This window comes from Leucoraja erinacea, chromosome 12 (genome assembly GCF_028641065.1).
Source record: "Leucoraja erinacea ecotype New England chromosome 12, Leri_hhj_1, whole genome shotgun sequence".
Lineage (NCBI taxonomy): Eukaryota > Metazoa > Chordata > Chondrichthyes > Rajiformes > Rajidae > Leucoraja > Leucoraja erinaceus.
This window is the reverse complement of record NC_073388.1, coordinates 8,453,748-8,474,682: the sequence shown is the minus strand read 5'-3', so window position 1 is coordinate 8,474,682 and position 20,935 is coordinate 8,453,748. Positions and strand designations below refer to the sequence as shown.

General features: G+C 45.7%; 1 protein-coding gene across 3 annotated transcripts in view; it reads right to left on the bottom strand.

Moving 5' to 3' along the window:
- Window positions 1-20,935, bottom strand: part of LOC129702042 (glutamate receptor 3-like) — a 228,766-nt gene that overhangs the window by 104,066 nt on the left and 103,765 nt on the right. For all 3 annotated transcript variants that reach the window (XR_008724311.1, XM_055643554.1, XM_055643555.1), the window contains exon 6: window positions 8,777-8,881. Coding sequence is in view for 2 of the 3 variants with exons in the window: in XM_055643554.1 (XP_055499529.1) it covers window positions 8,777-8,881 (105 nt within the window). In the remaining variant the exon portion in view is untranslated. The remainder of the gene's footprint in view (window positions 1-8,776; window positions 8,882-20,935) is intronic.

Genomic DNA, 20,935 nt, shown 5'->3' with positions numbered 1-20,935 from the left:
GCCAGTGATTATTTCTACAGAGGCAGTGTTTCTTTGTTTTCCTTTTGAGTGTGCTAGTTTGATGCGTTTGGGAATATTGCACCAGATAGGAAGCGAGAAGCTCCAACTTTCATTCGTGTGTTAAGAAGTAGCTCAGGACAAGCATCTTAGCAGTTTTATTCGGGGAGAAATTTTTCTTAGATGAGTGCTGCACTAACCACATGCAAGAAGCTCCACACCATCCCCAACAAAGCCGTCTGCTTGACAAGCATCCTGTCCAAACATTCACTCACACTCTCAATCGTGCACCATTTTTGCCATTAGTCATAGAGGCATCGAGTGATACATAGTTGGAAACAGGACCTTCAGCCAAACTTGCCCACACTGGCCAACATGTCCCAGCTACACTAGTACCACCTGCCTGCGTTTGGCCCATATCCCTCCAAACCTTTCCTATCCAAGTACCTTTCTAACTGTTTCTTAAATATTGGGATAGTCCATGCCTCCTCTGGCAGCTAATTCCATATACCCATCACCCATTGCGTGAAAAAGTTACCCCTCAGATTCTGAATAATTTTTTTCCCCTTCACCTTGAACCTATGTCCTCTGATCTTCGATTCACTTACTCTGGGCAAGAGACTCTGTGCGTCTACCCAAACTATTCCTTTCATGATTTTATGCCATTCTATAAGATCACCCCTCATCCTCCTGCACTCCAGGGAATAGTGTCCGAGCCTGCTCAACCTCTCCCTACAGCTCAGACCCTCTAGTCCTGGCAACATCCTTCTCAATACACTTTCTGAAGGAGACAGCCATGGAAATAGCGACTGTACTAATTATAATTTTTCAGAATTTTATGTATTATGAAATTGTTCCAGAAGATAGGAGATAATAAATATTAACCCAATTTTTAAGAAAAAAGGAGAAAAAACACAGCAAATCACAGATCGGTGTACGTGATTTAGTTTAGTTTAGTTCAGTTTAGTTTATTGTCATGTGTACTGAGGTACAGTGAAAAGCTTTTATTGCGTGCTAACCAGCCAGCAGAAAGACAATACATGATTAGAATCGAGCCATTCTCAGTGTACAGATACATAATAAGGGAATAACGTTTAGCAAAGATCCTATAGCGTAGCAAGATAGATCACTCCTTCTAAATGCAATGGGCTGACGTGTAGTACACAACGTGGACCTTTTTTTCATCCATTTCAGTAACTCGACCCGACCCGACCCAACTCGCAGTGTAATCAACGTTGCGGGGGAACAGTTTCATTAATAAATTATAATTCTGAAAATGAGGAGAAGATTTTTACCAAAGTATTTTTATTTTTACGAGGATGTTTCCGTAACCAGCTTCCGTCTCCGCACTAGTATCTTTGCTCCGCTATGGGATCTTTGGTGCGGAGACGGAAGCCGGTTACGGAAATGGGGCCGAAAATTACCCATGAATCTGCCCATGACCGTACTGCGACTTTTTCGTCGAGTGATCTATCTTGCTCGTGACAGGATCTTTGACGTTTAGTGCAAAGTAAAGCCAGTAAAGTCCAATCAGGGATAGTCAGAGGGTCTCCGATGAGGTAGCTCGTAGTTCAGGACTGCCATCTGATTGTGGTAGGATGGTTCAGTTGCCTGATAACAGCTGGGAAGAAACTGTCTCTGAATCTGGAGGTGTGTATTTTCACACTATCTTTTGCTCATTTCGGTAGAGGGGAAAATGCATGAGGATGAGATTGCAGGAACATCAATGAAATTAGAAAACGTCAACATAAACTTCCAAAAGGAAAATCATGTTTGACAAAACGATTGGAGTTTTTATTGCGGATGTAACTGGTCGGTTAGATAAGGGAGAATCAGCAATTGTGATGTGACTTTAGACTTTACCTTAAAGATATAGCATGGAAACAGGCCCTTCGGCCCACCGAGCCCATGCTAACCACCGATCATCCGTTCACATTAGTTCTAAATGATTCCACTTTCCGCATTCTCTCCCTACACAGAAATTGCACAGAGCCCAATTAATCTACAAACTATAGATTGGTTATTTCCTACTAACCAATTGTAGTGCTTGTTAGTAGTTGCTCTGCCTAATATGTGATTTATATTACCAAGAGCTTGCTTACGCAATTCAGTCTGGGTAGCTGCTAGTGACTGTAATGTTCTACAGACCAATGCTGTAAGTGGACTTTAATAAATATGTGTTATATTTTGGTATGTGTACGACTCCACTCATTACATGGTGTCAAGAAGTGGTCTTACCTACTGCGTTCATGTTTATCGGGTTTTGTTGTTTTTACATTTGTTTTATGTGCCTGTTATCTCTATCATGGCAAACACGTCTCATGGTTCTAGTCCTCTGATCTTTGACAGCGGCATTGCCCGACTCTGGTGCCTTTTATAGCACGACTAGATTGACTACATTCACATTGTTGACCGTTACGATTCTCCAGATGTACGTGCTTCCGTGCTACTAAACCTGGCTGGTCCTGAGGCAATGAAACGTGCCAACCATTTTAGTTTTAAGCCTGCTGCTTTAGACACAAACAGATAGATCCTAGTGCCTGCAGAAACGATTGATGACCCTGCTGTCCTACATGCAAAGTTTAGACAGCTGTGTGACCTCTCCTCGAACTCTGTTATCGAACGTACCAAGTTTTTTACTCGTACGCAACAGGTTGGCGAGCCGATAGAATGTTTTATTAGTGGCTTGAAACACATGGCTGCACGCTGTCATTTTCGAGATTTATGCGATGAACTAATCCGCGACAAACTCGTTGGAGGTATGCTTAATGACAAGGGGAGAGATGAATTGCTTCGTAATACTGAACTAACTCTTAATCAAGCCAAACACTCCTGTCAGAATGCTGAGATAACGGCTTCTCAGACTAAGTCTGTGACCTCTGGGCAGTGCTCCCAGTATACTGTTAACCTTACAGACATCTCCTGTTGTAACAAGCATCTGCAGCCTTCCCCTGCCTGGCAGCAGTGAAAGCCTGCTGCTCGATGTCCTAACTGTAACTATTCTCATACTCCAGGTCGGGAGTTCTGTATTGCTTGTGGCAAAATTTGCCATTTCTGCGAGAAATTCAACCACTTTGCAAAATGTTGCCGTTCCCTTGCGACTCAATCTGTCTCACGGCCGAGTTTGCACCATGAGTCTGCTTATAACGAAAGCCGAGAACTTGAGGTGCCATCCTTCGCTCAGCTCTCTGAAAATGAAGATAACAGTTCAGCCATCCACTCTCTCGTCCCTTGCTCTAACGAGCAACTTGACCCTGAGGTAACCATGTTTGTAAATAACAGGCCTGTGATCGCAAAGATTGATACCGGCGCGAAATGCAACGTCGTCTTGTTTTCTGAGTTTAAAAAAATACGTAATGCTGAACATGTTGAAAAGGCCTTGGCCACGCTTCGGGCCTATGGGGTGATGTTCTACACCCGCTTGGACAAACTGATTTAAACTGCATCATAGAATCGCAGCCTCATACCCTAACGTTTTATATCGTCAAGGGGGGATTCTAAAACTCTGCTTGGTATCAATACATGCCACGATCTAGGCTGAGTATACTTTGGCCACGCTGTCCATCAACTCTTTCTCGCTGAGGGCCCTTGGACCCAGACTCGTCCAACCTTACTACATTCGGCACCCCCTTCGGCCATTACAAATTCCTGAGAATGCCCTTTGACATCAACTCTGCCAGCGAGGTTTTCCAGCGCACGATGCAACAACTGTTTGCGGGGTATCCATGCGCCATTATTGTTGATGACATTCTCGTTTATGGGCGTGACTTGGCTGAGCATGACGCTAGTCTGAAGAATGTGCTGGAGCATGCCAAAGACATCCAGCTCAAACTCAATCCCCTGAAGTGCAAGTTTCGGGACCCGGAAGTTACCTACGTCGGACATGTTTTTGCACTATGGGTGCTGTCTGTACGGAGGTTGTACGCTCTCCCTATGACCTGCGTGGGTTTTCTCCGAGTTCTTCGGTTTCCTCCCACACTCCGAAAACTTACAGATTTGTAGGTTAATTGGCTTGGTATAAATGTAAACTGTCCCTAGTGTGTGCAGGATAGTGTTAGTGTGTTGGAATCGCTGGTCGGCGCGGACTCGGTGGGCCGAAGGGCCTGTTTCCACGATCTTTTATGAATTATAGCATGCCTGCTTTTAGTTAAGGTCTGCAGATATTTTAATACTTTGCTCGGATGAATAAATATTTTTAACATTGCTCCTGGACTCGACAAACCATTGAGAATTCAATGAATCTCCAATGGGTTTAAAGTGCAGATATTTCTGGAGAAAGGGTTAATAGGTCCCTTTTGGATGTCAGTGGTTATGTCAGTGGTTATGGGGGAAGGCAGGAGAATGGGGTTGAGTGGGAAAGATAGATCAGCCATGGGGGGGATGGAGGAGTAGACTGGATGGGCCGAATAGTCTAATTCTGCTCCTATCACTTATGAACAAATGAACTTTAGAAATGTCACCATATTACCAAGAGGTTGCTTACGTAATTCAGTGTGAGTAGCTGTTAGATACTGTAACGTTCTGCAGACCAATGCTGTAAGTGGACTTTAATAAATATGTGTTGTATTTAGATGGGTTTACGACTCCACTCAACACACAAACATTCACATTTTTGGATGTGGGAGGAAATTGGAGTACCCAGAGGAAACCCATTAACCATGTTTTTACCAAGTTGAGTTTAGAAGGTTGAGGGGGGATTCTAATTGAAACCGACTAGTGAAAGACCTGGGTAGGGGGGATGTGGAGAGAATGTTTCCACTAGTGGGGAAAGTCTAGGACCAGAGGTCATCGCCACAGGGTAAAACAATGTACCTTTAGAAAGGAAATGAGGAGGATTTTCTTTTAGTCAGAGGGTGGTGAATCTGTGGAATTTATTGCCACTGACGGCTGCGGAGGCCAAGTCTGAGTATTTTTGAGGCGGAGATTGACAGATTGGTTAGTACGGGTGTCAGGAGTTATGGGGAGAAGGCAGGAGAATGGGGTGGAGAGGGAAAGATAGATCAGCCACGATTGAATGGCGTAGTAGACTCGATGGGCCGAATGGCCTAATTCTGCTCCTATGACTTATGAACTTATGAACATGGACAGCAGTGGGCAAGATGGGTGGCTCCCTGACACCCTCTCAAAGGCCACATGAATGAAACAATGAAAGAACCCATGAAAGAAAGAAATAAGATTGCTAGGGTCCCTAAGTCATGCTCGCAGTTAGAATAGTGTACAGGGACTCAACCGTGAGCAGAGGTTATGGGGAGAAGGCAGGAGAATGGGGTTAGGAGGGAGAGATAGATCAGCCATGATTGAATGGTGGAGTAGACTTGGGCTAATTCTCCTCCTATCACTTAAGAACCTATGAACAATATGTCCCGAAACTAAGGCTTCAATTAAGAAATGTAAAGGTAAAAATAATGATTGTAATCCTGGACATCAATAGTTATCAGTCATTTGAAGAGTTAAAAATGTATGTTTTATCTTGGGAGGAATGGGGGAGATTAACGGAGCAAAGGATTTAAATTGTCATGAGCAAATGAATCATTGACCTGGGCGGCAATAGCAGTTATTTTATTCCAACCTCCTCCCCCAAATGACTCATCTACACTCAACACAAAGAACACTTTGTACATAAATCAACAAAAATAGAGAGTTAAATCAACAGGAGGATCAGGTGGAATTTAATGACAGCCTGGGGCGGCACGGTGGCGCAGTGGTAGAACTACTGCCTTACAGCGCCAGACATCCGGGTTCGATCCCGGCTACGGGTGCTGTCTGTACGGAGGTTGTACGCTCTCCCTATGACCTGCGTGGGTTTTCTCCGAGTTCTTCGGTTTCCTCCCACACTCCGAAAACTTACAGATCTGTAGGTTAATTGGCTTGGTATAAATGTAAACTGTCCCTAGTGTGTGCAGGATAGTGTTAGTGTGTGGGAATCGCTGGTCGGCGCGGACTCGGTGGGCCGAAGGGCCTGTTTCCACGATCTTTTATGAGTTATAACATGCCAGTTTTTAGTTAAGGTCTGCAGATATTTTAATACTTTGCTCGGATGAATAAATATTTTTTAACATTGCTCCTGGACTCGACAAACCATTGACAATTCAATGAATCTCCAATGGGTTTAAAGTGCAGATATTTCTGGAGAAAGGGTTAATAGATCCCTTTTGGATGTCAGTGGTTATGGGGGAAGGCAGGAGAATGGGGTTGAGTGGGAAAGATAGATCAGCCATGGAGGAGTAGACTGGATGGGCCGAATAGTCTAATTCTGCTCCTATCACTTATGAACAAATGAACTTTAGAAATGTCACCATCTATTTTTTAATCAGAACCAATTTTCAATTATCTTATGTTTAAGAAGGAACTGCAGACGGAGTCTGAAGAAGGGTCTCGACCCGAAACATTGCTTATTTCCTTCGCTCCATAGATGCTGCCTCACCCGCTGAGTTTCTCCAGCATTTTTGTCCAAACATCACTTGCTCATTTTTTTATTATCCAATTGAGCAATTTCAGATCCTTCTCATTGGAGGCGATGATTACATTCTTGCAACAGTAGCTAAAGTTCTTGTCTGCTCACTGAACTACTGTCACAGAGCTTCTGAGTAACTTACCAACACTTTTTCAAGAGTGTTGAAAATCTACTGAAAGAAAATGTTTGTAAAAAGGACTCATTGCATCAGAGGTCATTTAATTACTGAACAGTTATTGTCTATATAAGCCATGGAAACCATGGCTACGAGTTAAGAATGAAGCCTTTTTAATTAGTAAACAAACAGGATGTGCTCAAAGAACATATTGATGAATCTTACATGGGGTCATTTACAGGTTGCTAGAGACACAGAGGGTCTGGAACTATGTTTCTGTTCATGCATGTCAAACCCTTCTGAGACATAAAGTGTCAACCCATTTTGTCAACCCAGTGTTAACCCACAATGGCTCACAATGTTGTGTAGACTTATTAAGGGAAGAGACAGCAGGGGTGTTGCACCTACTGGCAATCGACCTAAGGATGTAAGTGTGGGAACGTTTTTCAGTAGCAACTGCAGAAAAACAATAACGTCAAGTATTTTGGCAGTAAATGCACAAATAGAAAAGCATGGTGAGTAATGGGGCGGCACGGTGGCGCAGCGGCAGAGTTGCTGCCTCACAGCGCCAGGGAACTGGGTTCGATCCTGACTACGGGTGCTGTCTGTGTGGAGTTTGTACGTTCTCCCCATGAGGTTTTCCTCCGAGATCTTCGATTTCCTCCCACACTCCAAAGGTGTACAGGTTTGTACGTCTATTGGCTTGGAATGTGTAAATTGTCTCTGGTGGGTGTAGGCAGGATAGTGCAGGGCTTGAAATTAGTGGTTGCCCGGGTGCCACTGACCACCCAAAGTGCCTTTGGGCAACCTAAAGAACGAGTCATTTTGCCCGGCTTGGGAACTTGGTTTATACCTAAGATGGACACAAAAAAACTGGAGCAACTCCGCGGGTCCTGCAGCATCTCTGGAGAAAAGGAACGTGAAGTTAAGCGAGAGCCCTGTAGTGTCAATGTGCGGGGATGGCTGGTCAGTGCAGACTCGGTGGGCCAAATGGCCTGTTTCTGCCCAGTATCTCGAAACTAAACCTATGGGTAGATAATCTGCTCTCTCCTTCACTAGCTTGTTTTGGGCCGAGCATCAGTGTTCCACTTTTGGGTATTCAGCTAAGAGGAACTGCTGATTGTGTGATGTAGACCAGGGACAACCAATTCTTCAGCCGCTTTGTCTGTTTCTATATGAGTGTAACAGTCACTATTTTATCACATGGAACTAAGGACTCTTTAGTTTACCAAAATAGTCATGTCTGAGTCAGTGAAGTCAATTACAAAGCATAATTCTATTTCCCACTGTGCAGCACATGTCCACCAGGAATAGTGTTTCACAATAATGACTCAGTCAATGTCATGAATAATAACTCCCAGCTGAAAGTACTGGGCGCGCGCTCACCCACACAAGAAACATTCACGACTAAACAATATAACGTTGTTGACTTTTGTTCGCAAATAGCTAACAGGGTGGACATTGCAGTTAGATTCACTTCTGATTCCCACATTGCTAAGTGAACAGTAGTTGAATCAATAATGGCAACTCATTGTTGTGGGGTCAACAACCTAAAACGGCACCTAATGGGCAGCACAGAAACGCAGCGGTAGAGTTGCTGCCTCAATGAGCCGGAGTTCAGGTTCGGAGGCTCTGAGATTCAGAGGTTCAATCGACCCAGGTTCGATTCTGACCACGGGATATTGCCTGTGCGTTGTTTGTACGCCCCCCCACCCCGTGACCTGCGCGGGTTTTCTTCTGGTGCTCCGCTTACCTCCCACGTTCTAAAGACGTGCAGGTTTGTAGGCGAATTTGGCTTCTGTAAATTGCCCCAAGTGTGTCGGATGAGAAAGTGGGACAGCATAGAACAAGTGTGAACAGATGATCACTGGTTGGAGTGGACTTGGAGGGCCGAAGGGCCTGTTTCCATGCTGTATCTCTGAGCTAAACTAAACTAATGCTGTATCTCTTAAGCTGGAAACTCTAAACCAAGTCAAAACGAATGAGGAGAATGGGGCTAGGAGGGAATGATATATCAGCCAAGATTGAATGGCAGAGTAGACTTGATGGGCCGAACGGCCTAATTCTGCTCCTAGCACTTATGAACTTATGACCACAAGAAAACAATTTAAAAAGGATCTGTAAATCTTGAGTTCACCAAACACAGTTTGCGGTTAGCTTGTCCAGCAGACCTGCTTTCATTTAAGTGGAAATGCTTTAATGTAACTTGCCTTCCGAGGACCAGTAGGTCTGAGCTCATAAACGTCGATGGTGTAGTTTGATCTTCGCCCATAGTTGTCAAATTGCAGGTTGCCCGTTAGCCCTCGACCTCGAACCTGTACACAGAGAAGGACAGATATTTGGTGACACACACTGCTCATTCGAGCCAACATAAACGAGTGGATAGGACGTGTTTGGCGGGATAAGGGCCAAACGCAGGCAGGTGGGACTAGTTTAGATGGGGCATGTTGGCAGCTGTGGCCTGGAAGGGCCTGTTTCCATGCTGTAAGATTCTATGACTCTATAAGTTATAGCTTGAAGCTATACACCAACGGTGATGAAATAAAATACAGGGCGGAGGTGCAGAACCTGGCGGACTGGTGCACACGTAACAACTTGTCACTAAACACCTCCAAGACCAAGGAGCTGATTATTGACTTCAGGAGGTCCCATAATGGAGAATACGCCCCAATCTCCATTTACGGGGAAAGTGTGGAGAGAGTGTCCAGCTTTAAGTTTCTGGGCACTCACATTTCAGAGGACCTCACATGGTCCACCAACACCGCTGCGCTGGTCAAGAAGGCACAGCAACGACTGTTCTTCCTGAGGACATTAAAAAAGACTGGTCTGCCCCAACAGCTGCTGACAACGTTCTACCGCTGCACCACAGAGAGCATATTAACGTATGGCATCTCTGTGTGGTATCTCAGCTGCACGGAGGCGGAGAGGAGAGCTCTTCAGCGCGTCGTCCACAGAGCGCAGAGGATCATTGGGACAGAGCTACCAGCCTTGGAGGGCATCTACCACACACGGTGCCTCAGGAAGGCCGTCAGCATCCATAAAGACTCCTCACACCCCTGTAACGGTCTGTTCGAACTACTTCCCTCCGGCAGACGTTACAAGGCCTTCTACGCCCGAACCTCCAGACTCAGAAACAGCTTTATTCCAAGAGCTATAGTGGCTCTGAACCGGCCCTGCTGAGTGCCCCCCCCCCCCCCTGGACTGTCTCCCTCGGATGGTCACGACACACAGCTTAATTATTTATTTTACTTTTCTTTTTCATCGGTTGGAAGCTGCATATTAAATCTCGTTGCACTGACGTGCAATGACAATAAAAGATATTATTATTATTATTATTATTATTATTATTATTATTATTATTATTGAGTTATGTAGGTGGAGACAGCACAGTGGCACAGCCAGTAGAGCTGCTGCCTCACAGCGCTGGAGACCCGGGTGGAGTTTGCAGGTTCTCCCTGTGACCACGTGGTTTAACGGTTTCCTCCCACATCCCAAAGACCTGCGAGCTTGTAAGTTAATAGGCCTCGGTAAATTGGCCCTCGTGTGTAGGGAGCGGATGCGAAAGTGGGATAACATAGAACTAGTGTGAACGGGTGATGGATGGTCGACAAGGACCCGATGGGCCGAAGGGCCTGTTCCCATGTGAGTAAATAATAGTCACTACAACTAAGGTCCTGGAACTTGCCATTTACTAGGACAGAAAGTAATATGAGCCTATTTTATATATAATTATTATCATTTTAATATGGACGCATTTAACATTAGCCAGATTATGCTGAAAATAAATGTTCTGCAGACAGTTAAGAAATTGTCACATATACTGAAAGAGCCATTTAAAGAAAATGCTATGATCATCAACTTATTAAATTACTGCACTCACATCTAATTTATTTTTGAGGCCGGCACGGTGGAGCTGCTGAATTACAGCACCAGAGACCCGGGTTTAATTCCGACTAGGGGTGTTGTCTGTATGGAGTTTGCACGTTCTCCCCGGACCATATGGGTTTTCACAGGTGCTCCGGTTTCCTCCCAAACTCGAAAGACATACGGGTTTGTAAGTTAATTGGTTTCGATAAAGATTGTAAATTGTCCCAAGTGCGTAGGACAGTGCTATTGTATGGGGATCGCTGGTCGGCACGGACTCGGACTTCCGAGCTCTATCTCTGAACTAAACTAAAGGATCTGCGTATCATCAGTACGATCAATATTTATATGCACTACAAACAAACTGTGAGATGAGGGCGATAAGCTACCTATAACTGAGTGCCTTATAGAGAGGGAGCAATTACAAGTCATATGTAGGGGTGGGTCTGGAGTCATATAGAGGCAAGTATTGGTAAAGATGGCAGACCCCTCTGATCTCCCGGTTGCCAAACACTTTAACTCCCCTTCCCATTCCCACACTGACCTTTCTGTCCTGGGCCTCCTCCACTGGTGAATGGAGGAAATTGGAGGAACAGCACCTCATATTTTGCTTGGGCAGCCTACACCCCAGCGGTATAGAATATCGATTTCTCTAATTTCAAGTAATTCTTGCATTCCCTCTTTCTCCGTCCCTCCCCCGCCCTAGTCATCTTGCTAGTTTCACTGTTTGTATCTACTAGCTATCACCGTTTCCACAACCAACAATGGACCATTGTGGGCTCTATCTTTCCCTGATCATCATTCTTCTGATTTGTCCCTTTCATACCATTCAGTTATTTGTTCTTTGTACATTTTCATACCTCTCGTTTCCCTCTCCCCTGAATCTCAGTCTGAAGAAGGGTTTGTAGTGTGAGGGTTGAACTGACAATTTCAGCTAAAATGTGAAATGGAGTTATCAGCTAAGGTTAAGAGCCTGTCCCACTTTCGTGACCTTTACAGGTGACTGCTGGCACCCGTGATAGGTCGCCAAAATTTTCAACATGTTGAAAATTCAGCGGTGACCAGAAATACTCTGGAGACCTATCATGACCATAGGAGACTTCTCACAACCATACAGGCTGTATGGTCATGAGTGGTCTCCTATGGTTGTGAGAGGTCTCCAAAGAGTCGTAGAGTCTTTCTGGTAGCCGCTGATTTTTCAACATGTTGAAAATTTCGGCGACCTGTCACGGATGCCAGCAGTCGCCTGTAAAGGTGGCGTAAGTGGGACAGGCCCTTTAGCAGCCCTTAAATGGTGTAAGCGGGGCCTTACATCATCGCCCGCCGTGGCTTCAACGGCTGCGGGACTTTGCCAGCGCCCGCCCGGGACTCCAACAACAAGACCCGGAGCGCGGCCTAGCATCACCCGGCGCGGCGTAAATGGCCGCGGGACAATTGTTATCGCCCGCCGGGGGCTCTGACTTTGACTCTGACATCGGGGGGAGAGGGAAGTGCAGGGGAGAGATACGTTTTTTTTTGCCTTCCATCACAGCGAGGTGGAGATGCGCTGTGATGGATGTCTGTGTAAATTGTGTTGTGTCTTGGGTCTTTTTTTCTTGTATGTATGACTGTAGAAACAACATTTCACTTGAGCCTCTATGAGCCTCTATGAGGTTCAAGTGACAAATAAATTGTATTGTATTGTATATTGTATTGTAAATTCCATAGCCTTTCAAAAACAAGGTTCCCTGATGCGTTATCGCCTCGCGTCTGCGATCTGTGCATGGGGAAGGCTGTGTTGGCGAATGATACACAGCAAAGATTGAGTAGATGTCCCCGAACAATGTCTGGGTGAGCTGAGCAAAACAATAGCAATAGTTGGGGAGACCACCCATGACCCCAGCCGCTAATGGCATAGAAATGTTGCAGTAAATGGGGGCTTATGATAGGCTTGGGGAGGGCGGTCTGCTCTGATAAGAAGTGCCATGAAGAGGGGAGAACCTCAACCTCGCACCGTGTCACGAACGCTCTGATGAGTTGCGAGTACGTACGGGTTTATGTGAGTGTATGTGGAAGCGACCCTGTGGCGTGCTCTGCCGTGTACTCGGCGATTGTGACTGCGTTCGGGGATACGTGAGTGTATCTGCCTTACTTAGTAGTGTAATCAATTACTGAGTGAATCGAAACTGTTATCTGAATCCAGTGATTTATCGAACACAGCAGGGTCTCGACCCGAAATGTCACCTACTCTTGTTGTGAGTCTGTGGAATTCTCTGCTTCAGAGGGCGGTGGAGGCCTGTTCTCTGGATACTTTCAAGAGAGAGCTAGATAGTGCTCTTAAAGATAGCGGAGTCAGAGGGTATGGAGAGAAGGCAGGTACTGAGTTGGGGATACTGAGTTGGATGATCAGCCATGATCATATTGAATGGCGGTGCAGGCTCGAAGGGCCGAATGGCCTACTCCTGCAGCTATTGTCTATTGTCTATTGTCTATTCCTTTTCTCCAGAGATGCTGCCGGACCCACTGAGTTACTCCAGCAGTTTGTGTCTATCTTTGGTGTAAACCAGCACCTGCAGTTCCTTCCTACACAGATTTCATGCCCTGACAGATATGAACAAACCACTTGGGTTTTTAACCAAAAGTATTTTTTTAGACTAGTTTTTGGGGTTCCAAATTGCAGAGTATTAACATATTGTATGCAGCGATGGAATTTGAACTGGGGTTTCTAGATTGCTGGATTCCAGAACATTCCATTACCCATTGGGGAATGAGCTTCTGTGCCAGCACTGTGTCCTCTCATGGGAACTAGAATGAAGAATTGCCTGCGGAGCGTTGTATAAAGAGCACTTCTTTTATAACACGGAAGTCAGAAATGTACAGACCAAGCAAAATGTGTAGGAAGGAACTGCAGATGTTGGCTTACACCGAAGGTAGACGCAAAGTGTGGAGTAACTCAGTGGAACTGGCATCATCTCTGGAGAGAAGGAATGGAAGACATATCGGGTCGAGACCCTTGTTCTGAAGAAGGGTCTCTACCTGAAACGCCACCCATATCTTTTCCCCAGAGATGCTGCCTGTTCCGCTGAGTTACTCCAGCTTTTTGTGTCTATCTCAAGTATAGCTTGAACAGGCCCTTCGACCCACAATGTCGGTGCCGAACATGATACCAAAATAAACTGATGTCCTCTGCCTGCACATGATCCATATCCCACCATTCACTGCATAACCATGTGCTTATTTAAAAGCCTCTTGAACACCACCATCATATCTTTCCTCATCACCAGTCTGAGCAGCACGTTCCAGGCACTCACTACCCTCTTTTGGTGCACGTCTCCTTTGAGCTTTACCCCTTTGACCCTAAAGCTATACCTGTACTCTGAAGAAGGGTTTCGGCCAAAAACGTTGCCTATTTCCTTCGCTCCATAGATGCTGCTGCACCCGCTGAGTTTCTCCAGCACTTTTGTGTACCTTCGATTCTCCAGCATCTGCAGTTCCTTCTTTAACCCTGTACTCTTTTAGTTTAGTTTAGAGATACAGCGCGGAAACAGGCCCTTTGGCCCAGCATGTCCGCGCCGACCAGCGATCCCCGCACACTAACACTATCCTACACACACTGGGGACAATTTACAATTCTAACAAGCCGATTCACCTACAAAGTTTGGAGTGTGGGAGGAAACTGTTGATCTGGGAAAAACCCACGCAGGCCACGGGGAGAGCGTACAAACTCCGTACAGGCAGCACCCGTAGTCAGGAGCGAACCCGGGTCTCTGGCGCTGTAAGGCAGCAACTCTACCGCTGCACCACCGTATTTTATCATTTGTTAATTATTCCTCAGCTCTTCTCAGAACTTGCACGGGTGGCAAGCTACTGATAAAACCCATCCATATCCCCAGTTACGGAGTCCAGCCCAAGTATGAATAGGGGGACATTCTCTATCACGAATGACCCGATGAATAGAAATTTAATTTTACGCAAACTCTCCCTCACATTTTTAAAGCATTTTTCAAGACAGTAATTATAGTAAAATGTTGCATTGCATTCATTGATAATTGGATACAGTACATATTTCATTAGTTTAATGATGAGTCAGGAGAGTTTAATTGGCATAGGTACCGACAATGGAACAATGAGATTCGCACTCGCAGTAGCATAACAAGCCTGTAAACGCAATGCTCATAGATAATATATAATAAACAGAAGCTCAATCAATTAATAACCCCAATTACTTAGGATGTTAAGGGATTATTCAATAAAATAAAATAATCACAGCAAGTGTATGCAGAGTGATATGATATCGGTTATGATAGAAAACCATTATTAAATGGCAGCATTTAAGTGTGGCACTGTGGCGCAGTGATAGAGTTGCTGCCTTCTAGCGCTAGATACCGTGGTTCGATCCTGACTGCGGGTGCTGGCTGACAACAAACAATAGGTGCAGGAGTAGGCCATTCAGACCTTCAAGCCAGCACCGCCATTCAAAATGTCTGATCATCCCCAATCAGTACCTCGTTCCTGCCTTCTCCCCATATCCCCTGACTCCGCAATCTTTAAAAGCCCTATCTAGCTCTCTCGTGAAAGTTTCCAGAGAACCGGCCTCCACCGCCCTCTGAGGCAGAGATGGAGTCTATATGGAGTTTGTACGTTCTCTCTGTGACTGCGTGGGTTTTCTCCGGGTGCTCATGTTTCCTCCCACAATTCAAAAGATGTACGGGTTTGTACGTTAATTGGTTTCTGTAAATTGTCCATAGTGTATACGATAAAAATTTAGCTTAATTTAACTGTACAGCGCGGCAGAGGCCGTTCGGCCGACTGAGTCCGCGCCGACCAACAACCCGCCCTACACTAGCACTCTCCTGCACACCAGGGACAATTTACAAGTTTACTGAAGCTAAATTAACCTGCAAACTTGTACGTCTTTGGAGAGTGGGAGGAAACCGGAGCGTTGAGAAAACCCGCGCAGATCACGGGGAGAACGTACAAACTCCACACAGACAGCACACAATCAGGATTGAACCCGGGTCTCTGGCGCTGTCAGGCAGCAACTCTACCGCTGCGCCACCGTGCACCCCAAGTGTACGGGTGATTGCTAGTGGGCGCAGACTCGGTAGGCCGAAGGGCCTGTTATCATGTTGTATCCCAAAACTGGAGTCACGTCACGGCCCTGTTTCCACCAATCTCTCCACCACCGCGCCCAAGAAACACAAGAAGCGACAAGGCAGACACCATTGTATGCAGATGCCGAGAAGTGTGTTCAGCTCTGCCTGAACAACTTCTAATCTTGTATGTGGACTCGGCAAGAAGAGGATCGCAAAATTAAACTGAACTAGATCCTGGATTTAATTTCTGATCTTGATGAATGTCCATCGACTCATAGAGTATTACAGCGTGGAAACAGGCCCCTCAGCCCAACTTGCCCACACCGGCCTATCTACACTAGTCCCACCTGCCTGCGTTTGACCCATATCCCTCTAAACCCGTCCTATCCATGTACCTGTCTAAATGTTTCTAAAACTGTTGGCTGTGGAGAGATCTGCTTGAAACTAGCAGGCATATGCATCTCAAGCAATCTGGTTCCATCTGGCACCAAGTGGCATTAAATTGATAATGTCACACAGTGAAGCAAAATCAGTTATGGGAAATTAAAAAAAAACAGACTTTTACAGCAGGGAAGGTTCCTCAGAGGATGGAGCATTATGTTGGAGCAGATTACAGGAGCTTAACTCTGCAAGTAATTATGTTTTGGCTAAGAAGAGAAAGTGCAGGAAATGCTCATCGTGTGTCATCTGTGGACAGAATAAACGACTAGCAACTGCAGATGCTGGAAAATCGAAGATAGACAAAAATGCTGGAAAAACTCAGCGGGTGAGGCAGCATCTATGGAACGAAGGAAATAGGTGACGTTTCGGTTGAGACCCTTCTTCAGACTGATGTGAGGGTGGTGGGGGCGGTGGAGAGGGAAGAAGAAAGGAAGAGGCAGAGACAGTGGGCTGAGGGAGAGCTGGGAAGGGGAGGAGAAGGAGAAAGCAGGGACTACCTGAAATTGGAGAAGTCAATGTTCATACCGCTGGGGTGTAAACTGCCCAAGCGAAATATGAGGTGCTTCTCCTCCAATTTACGGTGGGACTCACTCTGGCCATGGAGGAGGCCCAGGATAGAAAGGTCGGATTCGGAATGGGAGGGGGAGTTGAAGTACTGAGCCACCGGGAGATCAGGTTTTTTATTGCGAACCGAGCGGAGGTGTTGGGCGAAGCGATCGCCAAGCCTGCGCTTGGTCTCACCGATGTAGAGCAGTTGACACCTAGAGCAGCGGATGCAATAGATGAGGTTGGAGGAGGTGCAGGTGAACCTCTGCCGCACCTGGAAAGACAGCTTGGGTTCTTGAATGGAGTCAAGGGGGGAGGTAAATCGACAAGTGTAGCATTTCCTGCGGTTGCAAGGGAAAGTGCCAGGGTTTGTGTGGGAAGAGACGAATTGACCAGGGAGGTACGGAGGGAGTGGTCTCGGCGGAAAGCAGTCAGGGGAGGAGATGGGAAGACATGGGCAGTGGTGGGATCCCGTTGGAGGTGGCGAAAATGTCGGAGGATTAGTTTTGTTTCATTTAGTTTAGTTATGTTTAGTTTTTAGTTTAGTTTAGTTTACCATTGTCTTATGCACCGATGTAGAGTGAAAAGCTCTCGTTTATGTGTTATTCAGTCAATGAAAAGACTGTACATGAATACAATCAATTACAGAGACTAGATAAAGGGGACTGATTATTGTTGAGTATAGGAGCAAAGAGGTTCTTCTGCAGTTGTACAGGGCCCTTGTGAAACCACACCTGGAGTACTGTGTGCAGTTTTGATCTCCAAATTTGAGGTAGGACATTCTTGCTATTGAGGGAGTGCAGCGTAGGTTCACCAGGTTAATTCCCGGGATGGCGGGACTGTGATATGCTGAGAGAATGGAGCAGCTGGGCTTGTTCACTCTGGAATTTAGGATGAGAGGGGTTCTCATAAACTAAGATTATTAAGGGTTTGGACACGCTAGAGGCAGGAAATATGTTCCCGATGTTGGGGGAGTCCAGAACCAGGTTTCACAGTTTAAGAATAAGGGGTAAGCCATTTAGAACGGAGATGAGGAAACACTTTATCACACAGAGAGTGGTGAGTCTGTGGTGTTCTCTGCCTCGGAGGACAGTGGGGCCGGTTCTCTGGATACTTCCAAGAGAGAGCTAGATGGGGCTCTTAAAGATTGTGGAATCACGGGATATGGGAAGAAGGCAGGAAAGGGGTACCGATTGTGGATGATCATCCAAGTCAAGTTAAGTCAAGTCAAGTTTATTTGTCACATACACATACGAGATGTGCAGTGAAATGAAAGTGATCACATTGAATGGCGGTGCTGCCTTGAAGGGCTGAATGGCCTGCTCCTGCACCTATTGTCTATTGTCTGTTGTGTATTGGTACAACCTTTAATGCAAGATATAACATAGGTAATATAAAGTCCGATGAAAGATAGTTTAAAGGTCTCCAATGATTATTGTTGAACACACCAAATCATAACATATTATAAACAATAATAAAATAAAAAGCTAGCTGATCTATTCTCAGTAATGGTGTTAAAGGAAGGATTGTACCCCAGAGGCAGAATGGATGTCTACAATTATTGTGTAAGTAACGCAACATATGGGTAGAAATTCATTCTTGTTCATTGAATATACAACATGCTGCATATTCTATTTCACATCTAAAACTATGCTGCATTAATCACTAGTGATTGAGAATGAATACCTCTGCTCTGGGACAAATAATTTGGATAACTAATGGGCCGGTCTCACTTAAGCGACTTTATCGGCGACTGCTGCCACCGTCATGGGTCGTTGCAGGTCGCCGAAGGTTTTCAACATGTTGAAAATCCAGCGGTGACCAGAAAGACGCTATGACTCTTTGGGCGACTGAGGAGACGACTCACGACCGTACAGGCGACATGTCACGGGGTGAAGCCCGTATGGTCGTGAGTAGTCGCCCAAAGAGTCGTACCTTGTTCTGGTCGCCGCTGGATTTTCAACATGTTGAACATTTTTGGCGACCTCTAACAACCTATGACGGGCAGTCACCGAAAAAGTCGCGTAAGTGGGACAGGTCCTTAAGGCAAAGTTCTTTCCAAAGTTTGCAAAACAAATTTTGAGCAAGTAACTTGGCGAAAATTGTCTTTTGATCTAGCCTTTTGATGCATATAAACCTGCTGCGTATTTCCTATACAGTCAGTTCTTATTTTGTGATTCAAGCAGTTTGAATTAAAATCTGCACTCATTTATTTTTCTAATCGTAGCTATTTTATGCTTTTATCTGCTTTGGTGTTCTTACAGCATAAATTCACCGTACTAGTTACTGCGATTAGGGTGTTAGAAACATAGACATAGAAATTAGGTGCAGGAGTAAGCCATTCGGCCCTTCGAGCCTGCACCGCCATTCAATATGATCATGGCTGATCATCCAACTCAGTATCCCGTACCTGCCTTCTCTCCATACCCTCTGATCCCCTTAACCACAAGGGCCATATCTAACTCCCTCTTAAATATAGCCAATGAACTGGCCTCAACTACCCTCTGTGGCAGAGAGTTCCAGAGATTCACCACTCTCTGTGTGAAAAAAGTTCTTCTCATCTCGGTTTTAAAAGATTTCCCCCTTATCCTTAATCTGTGACCCCTTGTCCTGGACTTCCCCAACATCGGGAACAATCTTCCTGCATCTAACCTGTCCAACCCCTTAAGAATTTTATATGTTTCTGTAAGATCTCCCCTCATCCTTCTAAACTCCAGTGAATACAAGCCTAGTATTTTCAACCTTTCCTCATATGACAGTCCCGCCATCCCAGGGATCAATCTCGTGAACCTACGCTGCACTGCCTCAATCACAAGGATGTCCTTCCTCAAATTAGGAGACCAAAACTGTACGCAATACTCCAGAGACGTGAGACTTGTGGTCTCACCAAGACCCTGTACAACTGCAGTAGAACCTCCCTGCTCCTATACTCAAATCCTTTTGCTATGAAAGCTAACATACCATTCGCTTTCTTCACTGCCTGCTGCACCTGCATGCCTACTTTCAATGACTGGTGTACCATGACACCCAGGTCTCGCTGCATCTCCCCTTTTCCTAGTCGGCCACCATTTAGGTAATAGTCTGCTTTCCTGTTTTTGCCAACAAAATGGATAACCTCACATTTATCCACATTATACTGCATCTGCCAAACATTTGCCCACTCACCCAGCCTAACATTAGGGTGTTGTCCTTTAAAGAGAAATTTAACAGGCTGCTTTTAGGCTTTAGACTATACCTTACTTTAGACTTTAGAGATACAGCGTGGAGTCTGCGCTGACCAATGATCACCTGTATATTAACACTATCCTACACACTAAACACAATTCACAATTTACAGAAGCCAATTAAGCTATAAACCTATATGGCTTTGGAGTGTGGGTGGAACCCGGAGCACCCGGAGGAAACCCACGCGGTCACGGGGAGAACGTGCAAACTCCGTACAGACAGCACCCGCAGTCAGGATTGAACCTGTGTCTAGTCAGGATTGAACTCGGGTCTAAGGCAGCAACTCTATCGCTGCGCCACTGTGCTGCCCCACAGATGTACTGGGAATTGGTCTCATGAAGGTACAGCAGGTACTGAGAGGATTTATAACAGGTAGAGTCTGAGAGGCTGTTGCTGCCATCTGTAGTGGGGAGCAGGATCACAGGGTAAGGGGCTCAACCATTTCAGACTGACAACGCAAGACCTTTCTCTCCTGCCTGGTAGCCTGGATCATGAGATCATGTGATAGGAGCATAATTAGGCCATTTGGCCCATCAAGTCTACTCCGCCATTCAATCATGGCTGATCTATCTTTCCCTCCTAACCCCATTCTCCTGCCTTCACCCCATAACCCCTGACACGCGTACTAATCAAGTACCTATCTATCTCTGCCTTACAAATATCCATTGCCTTGGCCTCCACAACCTTCTGTGGCAAAGACTTCCACAGATTCACCACCCTCTGACTAAAGACATGTGTCCATTGTCAGGTGAAAGTGGCAGGGGCTGGGAAGGGGGTGGGTGGCTGGGTGGCCCTGAGAGGACCAGGGAGTAGCAGAGGGAATGGAAGGCAGAAAAGGGAGGGGAATGGAACATGTGGTTGGTGGAGGAACCCTGTTGCAGATGGCAGAAGTGACGAAGGATGATGTGCTGGACATCAAGGCTGATAATGTTTCTCCGTAATAGGATGGCTTTTCAACTTGGTGTTGCATTGTAACAATCTGGCAACTGTGGTCAACAAAGTGGTGAATCTGTGGAATTCATTGCCACAGATGGTTGTGGAGGCCAAGACTTTGGGTAATTTTAAAGTGGCGAATTATAGGATCTTTATCACAGTAATGCAACAGTAGTGTTGCTGCCTTACAGCTCCGGAGACCCGGGTTCGATCTTTACGATGGTGCTGTCTTTGCGTAGTTTACACGTTCTACTTGTGACCGCATGGGTTTCATAGAAACATAGA